The 14,946-nt window shown below is 28.2% G+C and overlaps 1 protein-coding gene across 1 annotated transcript; it reads right to left on the reverse strand.

Moving 5' to 3' along the window:
* Positions 1 to 1,725: 1,725 nt before the first annotated feature.
* Positions 1,726 to 14,016, reverse strand: LOC141345213 (estrogen-related receptor gamma-like). Its single transcript, XM_073850101.1, has 7 exons — positions 13,886 to 14,016; positions 12,759 to 13,153; positions 11,511 to 11,627; positions 5,943 to 6,053; positions 5,565 to 5,726; positions 5,194 to 5,463; positions 1,726 to 2,438 (listed from the first exon to the last, which is right to left on the reverse strand). Exons 1-7 carry the CDS (start codon positions 13,939 to 13,941, stop codon positions 2,194 to 2,196), a joined length of 1,356 nt encoding a protein of 451 aa, XP_073706202.1. The 5' UTR covers positions 13,942 to 14,016; the 3' UTR covers positions 1,726 to 2,193.
* Positions 14,017 to 14,946: the final 930 nt, after the last annotated feature.

Here is a 14,946-nt window from a genome sequence, read left to right on the forward strand (position 1 = left end):
TAACACAATATTTAATTATTTATTAAATGCATCAACATAGTCAGTTTAAAGTACTATATTTTATATTTTAAATAAATATATTAATGCAATATTTAATTACTCATTACATGCATCAACATTCTAGTCATTTTAAAGTACTATATTTTATATTTTTTAAATGGATATATTAATAAATAATATAATATTTAATTACTCATTAAATACATCAACATTATAGGAATTTTAAAGTACTATGTTTTATATTTTTCAATAAATACGTTCAATAATACAATATTTAATTACTCATTACATGCATCAACATTCTAGTCATTTTAAAGTACTATATTTTAAGTTTTAAATGGATATATTAATAAATAATATATTTAATTACTCAAATACATCATTGTAGTAATTTTAAAATACTATATTTTATATGAATATATTAATAAATAATATATTACTCATCAAATGCATCAACATTATAGTAATACTATATTTAATATTTTAAATGAATATATTAATGAATAATATATTTAATTACTTATTAAATGCATCATAGTTATAGTAATTTTAAGTAGTATATTTTGTATTTTAAATGGATATATTAATAATATAATATTTAATTACTCATTAAATGCATCAACATTATAGTCATTTTAAAGTATTATGTTCTGAATTTTAAATGGAAGTATTAATAAATAATATTTAATTACTCATTAAATACATCATCATAGTAATTTTAAAGTACTATTTGCAAAATTAATATATTAATAAATAATCAAATATTAAATTACTCATTAAATGCATCATCATTATGGTAATTTGAAAGTATTATATTTTATATGGATGTATTAAAATATTTATTTAATTTTTCATGATCCACATAATTTCGATTATTTATATATATATATATATATATATATATATATATATATATATATATATATATATATTTATAAAACGGTTAGTTCCATTCCTCAATTCTGATTGGTCAGCAGCTGTGTCGTATTCATGATACGGCACTGCTATGACCGCTTCACTCAACGGTTTTGTGTATCATTGAACCCCCTTAGCAACCACCCTTAGCAACGTAAACACAGCTGCAGCAGTTAGGGACTACTTTTTACAGCGGAAAGCAGTTAATGATTTTACTTTATGAAAACGTACAACTTAATATATATAAATTAATATATATTTTTGATTTTAATATTTTTATTGTGTGGTAACCGTTTTATAAAAGCAATAAGGTACTTGAGGCCGTGCTGTATCATGAATAAATCACGGCTGAAGGGGTTGCAGGCACTCCGCTTCGCGTTGTGCCTAACAACGCCCTTCAGCCGTGATTTATTCATGATACAGCACGGCCTCTCGTACCTTATTGCTTAAATATATGTATATATATATATAAATATAAATATATACTGCCCTCCAAAGGCAAAGTGCAGTAACTACGCCAACACTGAAACTGAGAAAAATGCCTTTAAAGTTTTTACGCCAACTAGTCAAACATGTTGACACTCTTGTTACTCTGAAACACTCTCGTTTCTCTGGGACAAAATTGAACCAGGAGACTTTGCCACAAGACAAAACAAAGTCATTTTAAGCCTTAACTCAATTTTGACCAAATGCGTAGTTACTGCGCTTTGCCTTTGGAGGGCTGTATATATTGTAAACTTTTTAAAGTTCTTGTCTTTGTCAATGCACTCATTCAAATCTCAGAATCTGGACAAAAAGCACTCTGGAAAATTCCAAAAAATAATTTATTACCATATAAATAACAGCAGATAGATGGCATTTGTAATAAATTAAACAATAAATAAGAAGGCGTATTGCTCAATAGCTTGACAATGGACTGTAGACTATTCGTGTGGCCGTTTACGATCCTGATCACCGGAACTGCTTTGCATCTTCAATATTAACCAAATTCCCCAATCTAGACTTGACAAACATCTACAGAATAAAAAATGAAAAAATTGTTCCATCATGGAAAACTAAAAAACTGCACCTAAACTATCGCCGACACCATATCAAATGATAATCTCATGATGTGAATTTCATATAAATCAAATAGTGAAAGACAGAGAGTGATATTAACCTCTCGCCATCAAGTGCAGTTTAGCTGCCAGACTGGTTTAGCTGCATTAAGCGTCACACTGGACGCTGCCCTGATTTCCACACGAAGGTTGAGCTGCTCTATTATAACATCCCGGTCCCTTAGATCTTGGCATCCAGCATCTCCAGGAAGAGTTTGTGCATGGGGACGCGTCCATCCGTGTGCAGCCGGCCGAAGCAGCGCACGGCTCTGTGTGCCGTCTGACGCAGCAGCGGGAGCGTCATGAGCAGCCGCCCCGCGCGGTGAGGGTCAGACGGACGCTGGCTGCTCTCGTAGTCCTGCAGGGCCTCGTGGAGCCCGTCCTGGAAGCGCTGCACGGCCTCTGCGCCCTCAACGTTCTCTGCGTCTGAAAGAAACCGTCGGCAAGGTCATACAAGGCTCTTGTTTGTCGGCCATCGTTAATGCTTAATGGACTCGCCAAGGTCTATTTGGTTCCGCTCTTTAGATTTTCTGTGTCAAGAGTAAAAACAATAGTTTCTCAGTGTTGAACGGCCTGCGGTCAGATGCGAGACGTGGCTAATGGTGTCCGTTTGGATGTATTGATCTGTGCTCTGAACTGCTCTATCCATATTGATTGTTTTTTTTCTTGGCCAGTGAGTCTGAGATTAAAAATGGGAGCTAGCATGAAGTAGAACGGATTCCTGTCACACGAAAAAGATATGGATGGAATTGAAGCAATCCATGGAACTTAATTTGTTAACGCATAACCACTTCATATATATACACTAGTCAAAAGTTTTGACATTTGAATCTGAATTTGTTGCTGACAATCTTAAAAATCTTTTGATCAGAACACTTTGCTTCAGTGCTTTATATTAGTTACACTTTACCTTGTTACACGTTACATGCACTTACTATTATAATAACAATTGCATGCATGTAGCCCTAAACCTAAACCTGAACAATATAGTAAGTACATGAAGTTAATTAATATTACTCAGTACTTGTATTGTAAATGTATAATTGCACTGTAACAAGGACGCCTTAAAATAAAGTGTAACCTTAGTTTTGTATAATAATGTTATTATAATTTAATATATAATATACTATTATTTTATTTTTTGTGATTCATAAATTTTCTGTAATAATATACATGATTGTATTATATTTTTTTTACTGATTATTAAGATTTAATAACTTAAGTGTTAATTTCAGAGGGTATATTAACAAATAATATTTTCTTTATTAACTATTAATAATTGGTAATAAAATATTTTAATAATATAATATAATAATGTCTATCTATTTTTTGTGGTTTTCCGTAATATTATAATATTTTAGTAATGAGTTTTAATAATATTAATAATATATATTTATAATATAATATAATAATTTAATAATTTATTATTTAATTAATTTGTGGCTTTCTGTAATATAATATTTCAGTAACGAGTTAAAATAATAATAATAATAATAAATTTATAATATAATATAATCATTTATTATGTAATACATTTGTGGTTTTCTGTAAAATAATATTTTATTAATGTGTATTATTAATATTATATAACTAATTATTTATTTTTATGAAATGTGTGGTTTTCTCTAATAATATATTTTAGTGATGAGTTTGAACAACAATAATATAATATTGATAAATAATATAAGGTGGTATAATATTATAATATTTTATATATTATATAATATAATATAATAATATAAAATGATTTTATTATTTAATAATAATTGTGGTTTTATGTAATAATATTTTAGTAATTAGTTTTAATAATAATAATAATAATAATAATAATAATAATAAATTCATATAAATATAATATAACTAATTATTTATTACATTTGGTTTTCTGTAACAATATTTTAGTAATGAGTGTTAATGATATTAATAAATATAATACATAATATTATATGTATAATACAATATAATATTATATAACTAGTTGTATAATTAATTTGTGGTTTATATATATATATATATATATATATATATATATATATATATATATATACACACAATATAATATAATATAATATAATTATTATTTAATGAATTTGTGTACTATAATATTTTAGTAATTTAGTAATTATTGTATTATATATATATAATATAATAAAATATAATATAACTAATTATTTATTTTATGGTTTTCTGTAATAATATAATATTTTAGTTATATATGAGTTATAACAATAATAATAATAATAATAATAATAATAGTTTAATATAATATAATTATTTAATCAAATTTCTGTGATATAATATTTTAGTAATGTTTTATTAATAAAAATAAAATAATAATAAAACATCTAATTATTTATTATTTAATATTTGTGGTTTTCTGTAATAATATAATATATTAGTAATGAGTTTTGATAATAATAACAATATAATATAATATAATTATTATTTAATAAATTTGTGGTTTTCTGTAATACAATATTTTAGTAATAAGTAATTTAGTAATTAATGTATTTTATATATATATATATATATATATATATATATATATATATATATATATGTGTGTGTATTATATTTATAATAATATAATAAAATATAACTCCTTATTTAATTGATGGTTTCCTGTAATATAATATTTTAGTAATGAGTTTTAATAATAATAATAATAATAATATATTCATAGTTTAATATAATATAATTATTTATTCTTTAATCAATTTGTGGTTTTCAGTGATATAATATTTTAGTAATGTTTTATTAATAAAAATAAAAAATAATATATTTTATTATAGAACATTATATTATGAAACATTATCTAATTATTTATTATTTAATAAATTAGTGGTTTTCTGTAATAATATAATATTTTAGTAATGATAATAATAATATAATATAATAATATCATCAATTATTTTTGTTTTACTGATTATAAAGCTTAAACTTTTAAGCTTAAACAATTCAAAAGATGTAGTAATGAATAATATAAGGTGCTATATTAATTCATAATATTTTATAATGTGTTTTTGTATATATAACATAATATAATATAATATAATATAATATAATATAATATAATCGAAAAAATATTGTATTATTCATTACCTACACAATATTACAATATTATAATAAATTCTTTCATTAAATAATTAATGCAGTAATTCAAGTACATATATATGTATACCTGAGTTGGCCAGAGCCATGGCTTTGAGAGTGACCACCTCCTCCTGATTCAGGCCCATCTGCTGGTATTTGGAGGTCAGATGTCTCAGTGCCGTGTAGAGATCATGCAGTCCTGCGGCTCTGCTCTGACTCTCGTTCAGTCGCAGGTTCTCCGCGAAATGAAGCTCGTCGGCCGAACCCTGAGATCGCCAAACCACGTTCAACACCAGCGTCTCCATCCAGCCGCTCTGGAGCAACGCCATCTGATCCACCAGCGAGAGGCCAGTGAAACCTGCAAAACAAAACCAGCACATCACACTTAAGTTCATTCAGCACATCCAGATGAGAAGGGAACAGTGTATTGAGTATAAGAGCATTGAATCAGCTGTGTACCTGGTATGTGTTTTGCCCAGCCGATCATAACCAGCAGCTCCCTGTTTAAAAGGTCACATAAGGTCAGCAGCGTTTTAAGGTCACTGTCAGGGGTCATGGGGTCCGGAGAGGCTCTCAGAGGAGCCGGTTCGGATACGAGGAGCTGAGAGATCGCTTTGTTTCCTGGAAAGGAAAAGATGATGCTTGTGGGTGCTTTATTGATAATGTTAAACCCTTAATCAGGTTAAATCCTCAAGCATTCATAATCCACTGATGACAGTTTCTAATGCTGGGCTTCGTGCTCATGTCCTCAGCTATTTTTGGTCATATTAAGCTTTGTGAAATAGTCTACAACTTGAATGAAATCTGTTAGCATGTACAGTATGTGGTGAGACTTACGAACTGGTTTGCTGGGATGAGCGTAAGGTGTTTTGGTGAAGAGAGAAAGCGCTGAATCCACTCTGCGCTTGTACTTTTGTCGGCCTCCTCTCACGCGATCCATACGCACACCTGAACACACACACACACGGAAAATAATGGCTTTTTATAAGATAAATAAATATTACTATGTTCTTACTGCTAAGTTATACATGTGTTCATTACTCTTGTCAAGACAGCTTTACTAAAAAATATCAACTGTGTCCAAATGTATGAAAGCCCATATCCACCACATAAGCAAAAAAAGAAAAAAAGAAAATCACTTTGGCAAGGCAGATATAGGGCCTTTAAAAGTTATAATAACAACATACTGAGTCATAATTATTACTTTAAAAGTCAAAATTCTGACATAAAAACATAATTAGGAGATAAAAAGAAAATTATGACCTTAAGTCAAAATTTTATAAGCCACAATATGTTTTTACTTTTAACTCATAATTTTAATTTAATTTTAAATTAGTTTGTCATAATTTCCAAAACTTTTGCACTATAATTGTCAATTATGACTTTGTGCTATAATTTCAATTTTTTATCTCATAATTTTGACTTTTTTTCTTTTTATCTCATAATTTCAATTTTAAATAGTTTGTCATAATTTTACCTAATTTTTTTAATTAGTTTGTCAAAATTTCCACTTTTTATGTCATAATTAAGACTTTTGCACTATAATTGTCAGGCAATTATGAGTTTATGCTATAATTTCAACTTTTTATCTCATAATTTGGACTTTTTTTCTTTTTATCTCATAATTTCAATTTCATTTTTAAATAGTTTGTCATAACTTTACCTATTTTTTTAAAATTAGTTTGTCAAAATGTCCACTTTTTATGTCATAATTAAGACTTTTGCACTATAATTGTCAGGCAATTATGAGTTTATGCTATAATTTCAACTTTTTATCTCATCATTTTGACTTTTTTTCTTTTTATCTCATAATTTCAATTTCATTTTTAAATAGTTTGTCATAATTTTACCTAATTTTTTTAATTAGTTTGTCAAAATTTCCACTTTTTATGTCATAATTAAGACTTTTGCACTATAATTGTCAGGCAATTATGAGTTTATGCTATAATTTCAACTTTTTATCTCATAATTTGGACTTTTTTTCTTTTTATCTCATAATTTCAATTTCATTTTTAAATAGTTTGTCATAACTTTACCTATTTTTTTTAAATTAGTTTGTCAAAATGTCCACTTTTTATGTCATAATTAAGACTTTTGCACTATAATTGTCAGGCAATTATGAGTTTATGCTATAATTTCAACTTTTTATCTCATCATTTTGACTTTTTTTCTTTTTATCTCATAATTTCAATTTCATTTTTAAATAGTTTGTCATAATTTTACCTATTTTTTTAATTAGTTTGTCAAAATGTCCACTTTTTATGTCATAATTAAGACTTTTGCACTATAATTGTCAGGCAATTATGAGTTTATGCTATAATTTCAACTTTTTATCTCATCATTTTGACTTTTTTTCTTTTTATCTCATAATTTCAATTTCATTTTTAAATAGTTTGTCATAATTTTACCTATTTTTTAATTAGTTTGTCAAAATTTCCACTTTTTATGTCATAATTAAGACTTTTGCACTATAATTGTCAGGCAATTACGAGTTTATGCTATAATTTCAACTTTTTATCTCATCATTTTGACTTTTTTCTTTTTATCTCATAATTTCAATTTCATTTTTAAATAGTTTGTCATAACTTTACCTATTTTTTTTTTAATTAGTTTGTCAAAATGTCCACTTTTTATGTCATAATTAAGACTTTTGCACTATAATTGTCAGGCAATTATGAGTTTATGCTATAATTTCAACTTTTTATCTCATAATTTGGACTTTTTTTCTTTTTATCTCATAATTTCAATTTCATTTTTAAATAGTTTGTCATAACTTTACCTATTTTTTTTAAATTAGTTTGTCAAAATGTCCACTTTTTATGTCATAATTAAGACTTTTGCACTATAATTGTCAGGCAATTATGACTTTATGCTATAATTTCAACTTTTTATCTCATCATTTTGACTTTTTTTCTTTTTATCTCATAATTTCAATTTCATTTTTAAATAGTTTGTCATAATTTTACCTATTTTTTAATTAGTTTGTCAAAATTTCCACTTTTTATGTCATAATTAAGACTTTTGCACTATAATTGTCAGGCAATTATGAGTTTATGCTATAATTTCAACTTTTTATCTCATCATTTTGACTTTTTTCTTTTTATCTCATAATTTCAATTTCATTTTTAAATAGTTTGTCATAACTTTACCTATTTTTTTTTTAATTAGTTTGTCAAAATGTCCACTTTTTATGTCATAATTAAGACTTTTGCACTATAATTGTCAGGCAATTATGAGTTTATGCTATAATTTCAACTTTTTATCTCATCATTTTGACTTTTTTCCTTTTTATCTCATAATTTCAATTTCAATTTTAAATAGTTTGTCATAACTTTACCTAATTTTTTTAAATTAGTTTGTCAAAATTTCCACTTTTTATGTCATAATTAAGACTTTTGCACTATAATTGTCAGGCAATTATGAGTTTATGCTATAATTTCAACTTTTTATCTCATAATTTGAACTTTTTTTCTATTTATCTCATAATTTCAATTTAATTTTTAAATAGTTTGTCATAACTTTACCTAATTTTTTTAATTAGTTTGTCAAAATGTCCACTTTTTATGTCATAATTAAGACTTTTGCACTATAATTGTCAGGCAATTATGAGTTTATGCTATAATTTCAACTTTTTATCTCATCATTTTGACTTTTTTTCTTTTTATCTCATAATTTCAATTTCATTTTAAATAGTTTGTCATAATTTTACCTATTTTTTAAAAATTAGTTTGTCAAAATGTCCACTTTTTATGTCATAATTAAGACTTTTGCACTATAATTGTCAGGCAATTATGAGTTTATGCTATAATTTCAACTTTTTATCTCATCATTTTGACTTTTTTTCTTTTTATCTCATAATTTCAATTTCATTTTTAAATAGTTTGTCATAATTTTACCTATTTTTTTAATTAGTTTGTCAAAATTTCCACTTTTTATGTCATAATTAAGACTTTTGCACTATAATTGTCAGGCAATTATGAGTTTATGCTATAATTTCAATTTTTATCTCATAATTTTGACTTTTTTTCTATTTATCTCATAATTTCAATTTAATTTTTAAATGGTTTGTCATAACTTTACCTATTTTTTTTTAATTAGTTTGTCAAAATGTCCACTTTTTATGTCATAATTAAGACTTTTGCACCATAATTGTCAGGCAATTATGAGTTTATGCTATAATTTCAACTTTTTATCTCATAATTTTGACTTTTTTTCTATTTATCTCATAATTTCAATTTAATTTTTAAATGGTTTGTCATAACTTTACCTATTTTTTTTAATTAGTTTGTCAAAATTTCCACTTTTTATGTCATAATTAAGACTTTTGCACTATAATTGTCAGGCAATTATGAGTTTATGCTATAATTTCAACTTTTTATCTCATAATTTTGACTTTTTTTCTATTTATCTCATAATTTCAATTTAATTTTTAAATGGTTTGTCATAACTTTACCTATTTTTTTTTTTTAATTAGTTTGTCAAAATTTCCACTTTTTATGTCATAATTAAGACTTTTGCACCATAATTGTGATTTTTGACTTAGTTTGTCAATTTTGACTTATGGCATAATTATGACTTTTTATGCAATAATTTCCACTTTTTATGTCATAATTAAGACTTTTTGTCATAATTTTGATTACTCTTATCTGATAATTACTACTTAGTACATCATAATTTCGACTTCTTGTTATTATTTCAACTTGTATGTCATGATTTCAACTTTTTATCTCGAAATTATGACTTAATAGTGCACCATAATTTAGATTTTTGACTTAGTATGTCAATTTCTTTTTATGGCATAATTATGACTTTTATGCTATAATTTAAACTTTTTATATCTCATAATTTTGACTTTATTTTGAAATGGTTTGTCATAATTTCCACTTTTTATGTCATAATTAAGATTTTTTTTGTCATAATTTTGACACTCTTATCTGATAATTTTATTTTAACTTTTTGTTTCATACTTATGACTTAGTGCACCATAATTGTGATTTTAAAGTAATAATTTTGACTTAATATGTCAATTTTGACTTAGTACATCATATTTATTTTACTTTTTTAATAATAATTTCACCTTTTTAATCATAATTTTGACTTTTTTCCTCTTTTTTTTCTCATAATTTCAACTTAATTTCAAATGAGTTCGTCACAATTTTGCCTTTTTATGTTATAATTATGACCATAGTGTACCATAATTGAGATTTTCAAAGTAATAATTTTGACTTGGTATGTCAATTTCGACTTATGTCGTAATTATGAATTTTTATGCCATCATTTTTTATCTCATAATTTTGACTTTTGTCATAATTTCAACTTAATATTAAATTAGTTTGTCATAATTTTGACTTTTTATGTCATAATTAAGACCTTTCGTCAATTTTTGACATTCTTATCTGATAATTATAACAGTACAGTATATAACAGACAACCATTTTGACATTTTGAATTAATCTGTCATAATTGCAATTTTGACACTCTTATCTGATAGTTAATACTTAGTACATCACAATTTCGACTTTTAGCTATTATTTCAACTTGTATGTCATGATTTCAATTTTTTCATATTTTTGACTTTTAAAATCATAATTTCAATTTTTTTCTTATAATTTTGATTTTTATCTATTTTATTTCAGAATATCGACTTAATTTTGAATTAATCTGTCAAAATTTCAAATTTTATGTCATAATTGACACTCTTTTCTGATCATTATTACTTAGAACATCACAATTTCGATTTTTTGCTATTATTTCAACTTGTATGTCATGATGTCAACCTAATAATTTTGACTTTTGTCTATTTTATTTAATAATTTCAACCTAATTTTTTAAAATATTCTACATAATTATGACTTTTTGTCATCATTTTGACACTCTTATCTGATAATTATTACTCAGTATATCACAATTTCAACTTTTTTTATCTCATAATTTTGACTTGTATCTGGTTTATTTCATAATGTCAACTTAACTTTGAATTAGCCTTTCATAATTTCAACATTTTATGTTATGACCTTTATCTCTTTTTATCTCATAATCCCAACCTAATTTTGAATTAGTTTGTCATAATTTCATATAATAATAATAATAAATATTTTTAAAATTCAACATAATTATGACTTTCGGTCATCATTTTGACACTCTTATCTGATAATTATTACTTAGTGTGATATTCAATCAAAATATTATGCTGCTAATATCATTTGAATTTACTTAAAAATACGAAACAGAAGCTTTTTCATTAGTGGACTCAGTCTTTTTGGATCCTACTGTAGGCATTTACGGACGTAAGTTATTTTTAGCCGTGCAATGCAAACATCTAAAGATAAAATAAAGGTCAAACTGGAACATTGTTTCAGTTTTAGAAATCCTAAAGCATCTGTCTCAGGTTTCAGAAGTACTCACCCTCTCTCATCATGCCGGCACGCAGGCACTTCTGGAAACGACATGCTTGGCATGATTTCCTCCGTCTCTTAGTGATCTCACAGTCATTCACCACCGGACAGCTGTACTCAATGTTTCCTAAAACAACAACAAACCACACCATATTTACAATGGACATATATTTTACTTTTTTTCCTATTTGACCTGTTAACACTTTTTTTTATTCAGAGAAAAATAAAATAGCAAAGCGGGACAGTGGAAACAGCAATATGGATTCGAACGCATGTTGCCCCATTTGAGCAGCACAACTCGATGTATCAAAGCACATTTAACTTCAACAATTTATTTCTCTTCACACAGTTGTATACTGTAATACTGAGAGCTGTAGCTCCACTAAGTGAGATTTATCCATCATATTTGTTTAATCAAACATAAAGTCCATTAGTTCCACGCTTCACAAGCTGAGCTTTCACACAGAAATCCATAGGAGTCCAGACAGAGTTCAATTATTGATTTGCACCGCCTCATAATTTAATAATCATGGCAAGAGGTAGAAAGTTAGCGTTTTCCCAGAGGCGAGCGTATTGACGACAGTTCAACACTCATTAATGGCCAGAGATGAAAATCCTGGAATTTCCATGGTTAAGGCTGATCAATAGATTTGTCCAAAACACGACGCTGGACAAGACTGTGGTATTAGAGCATCCATTATGTGATTGAACACTTCATCAATATATTGATATGTTAACACACACTTGTGCTCTGTCTGCCCAAGGCCAAAGCCAATAAAAACCCTCCATCTGCTTCCATCAGAAGCCTTTACAAAGGTTTACAAAAAATAATTAGTTATTATTTAAAGACGCCCTATTTGACGAGATGCTTTGATTAAAACAGAAGCACACTGAGTATTCACACACAAATCAATGTCAGACAGACAGTTAACCTGTGTCATATTGATCATTGCATTCATTAACATAACTGCTGCTTTAAAAATGCACCATAAGCCTCTCTCTCACACACTTGAACACTAAGTCATTAATAAACAATATACAATTAAACATGGAAATCTACGTGTGTTTTTTTTTTTTTTTTTTGTCTAAATAAGTACATTTATATTTGTATAATTAAAAACATTGAAACATAGACATACACATACAAACAATAAATTAATTAATTTATCTTTTTTATTCAACTTATTTAAGTTCATTCAAAGAACTTCCATTAAAAAGTTCTATGAATATAGTAATGTTCTGAGGCTGCAGTCCTTACCTTGAATGGTTCTTTTGAAGAAGGCCTTGCATGCCTCACACGACGCGACGCCGTAGTGATAGCCGGACGCGAAGTCTCCGCACACCAGACACAAGCGCTTGGGCCCGGGGTTCAGGGACGGGATGTAGTCGCAGCTGAGCAGGGACTCTGTGTGACCGACTGGGTGGAAGAGAGTCGGAGCGCTGCTGCTTGAAATGGAGCTGGAACTAACTGGAGAGTCCGGGTTGAGAGACGGGTTCCCGGAGAAAACACTGTACCCGCTGCTGTCTGAAGTACTGCCGGGGCTGAAGGGGGTCGCGCTGCTGTCCAAGCCGAACGAGGGGCTCAGCGGGTCGGCTTTGACCGGCGCATCGGTCGGGGACGGAGGGTCATCAGAGGTGGACGGATCCAAAAGACTGATATGAGGTGAAGCGAGTTTAAAAAGTGTTAGTTTGTCTTTTAACTACATTTATGGTGAATTATAAGAGGTCTATAGCTTTCATTAGTCTTATTTATCATTACTTTTTAACGGTTTGTAAATGTGAGGTAAATTCGTTTTTGGTACGACTACTGCCCTGTTAAGCAAATACAACATTTATAAAAAAAACTTTTTAAGATATTAATGAATTACTTTTTAGGGTTTTGAGTTATTAAGCCATGCATTATTACAGAAAGCTACCAATTTAGTCAGTACAAATTTCTTTCTGCCACAAACTGCACAGCTTTAAAACATCATGCCAGTAAGCAGTTGAGATTAGAAACAGTATTTTTTCAAAAGAAGTTTAAAGAACTTCATAACATTGCATAGTGACTGTATTGGACATTTGTGATATATAATTAAAAGTAAAACATAATTTATATATTTCCACTGACATGCAGTGTTTAAACAGTCCTTTGTCATTATATTACACACTGCAAACGGTCCATTAAAACTGTAAACTGAAGCTTCATGACTGGTATTTTTAGTAAAACCAAAGAGTTACAAATGTTACAACTTGCACAAAAAGTTATTTTTGCTTTTTAAATTTATTTACTAATAAAGTGACATGTAACATATATGACAAGATAACACTTTCTACAAAGTTTAGGTATAAAAGTAATATATAAAAAAAGACATTTTGATTTATAACAGTAATAGATCTGCTTACTTGTGCTGGTTTAGAAACTGGAAGTTCTCACTCAGGCAAAACTCTTTCAGGTCCATAACTACTGTTCCCCAGGGATTGTGCGTGTGAAATGCCTGATGATGGGAGGGAGACAAGCGAAGGAGATGCAGGGAGGGAATGGAGCTGCATACTGAGCAGGAGCTGCAGAGCTGCAGGTTTATGTAAGTGATGCGCGACGGTGGGCGGGACAGGCGTCTAATCCAGATGCATGCTGATTAAAACCCTATTGATGGGCTCTCATAACTGACAGGTCAAATCCTTAAAATCGACAATACAAGACGGCCAACACTTAAAAATAAAGGTTCTTTATTGGCATCAATGGCTCTGTGAAGAACCTTAAACATCCATGGAACCTTTCAAATGCAGAAAAGGTTCTTTATGGTTGAAAAAGGTGTTCTTCAAAATGGTTCTTTTCAGGAACTGTTTACTGAAAGATGGTTCTTCTATGAATCTATGGTATTAGTGCAAAAACACCCTTTTGGAACCTTTATTTTATCACTTGTTTTCATACAGCAACGTATTTATGGAATGCTTTCGAGTAGACTTCAGTACTTAATTTTTACATTTTTATTCCATTTGTCCCCCCATTTTAATCCATTTTCCACAGTGACGAGACCCTTTGTTGTATGTAAATAAATATAAAGACATTCTTATCTGCAGTTGGCTGCAAACACCAACAAACCACTCCCGCCACATCAAATCTGCTTCATTTCCTTGTTTCTGCCTCCATTGTTGACGCTCAAAACAGACTCTAATTTGAGCTCTCTATGCTGGAACTAGAGGATCTTGGCTAGTTTCAGACCAATCAAATGCTACCCGAATCATTGATTGGTATTTAGTCCACATCAGTGTACAGTCGTGGCCAAAAGTTTTGAGAATGACACAAATATTAGTTTTCACAAAGTTTGCTGCTAAACTGCTTTTAGATCTTTGTTTCAGTTGTTTCTGTGATGTACTGAAATATAATTACAAGCGCTTCATACGTTTCAAAGGCTTTTATCGACAATTACATGACATTTATGCAAAGAGTCAGTATTTGCAGT

The sequence above is a fragment of the Garra rufa genome, chromosome 11 (assembly GCF_049309525.1).
Source record: "Garra rufa chromosome 11, GarRuf1.0, whole genome shotgun sequence".
NCBI classification, from domain to species: Eukaryota; Metazoa; Chordata; class Actinopteri; order Cypriniformes; family Cyprinidae; genus Garra; species Garra rufa.

Bases quoted from the DNA above. Each gene is read 5' to 3' on its own strand.
- LOC141345213 (XM_073850101.1), bottom strand. From the start codon at position 13,941: ATGGACCTGAAAGAGTTTTGCCTGAGTGAGAACTTCCAGTTTCTAAAC. The intron at 11,628-12,758 runs GTAAGGACTGCA...TTGTTGTTTTAG, and splicing joins CTTCAAAAGAACCATTCAAG to GAAACATTGAGTACAGCTGT. The intron at 2,439-5,193 runs GTATACATATAT...GGTTTCTTTCAG, and splicing joins CATGGCTCTGGCCAACTCAG to ACGCAGAGAACGTTGAGGGC.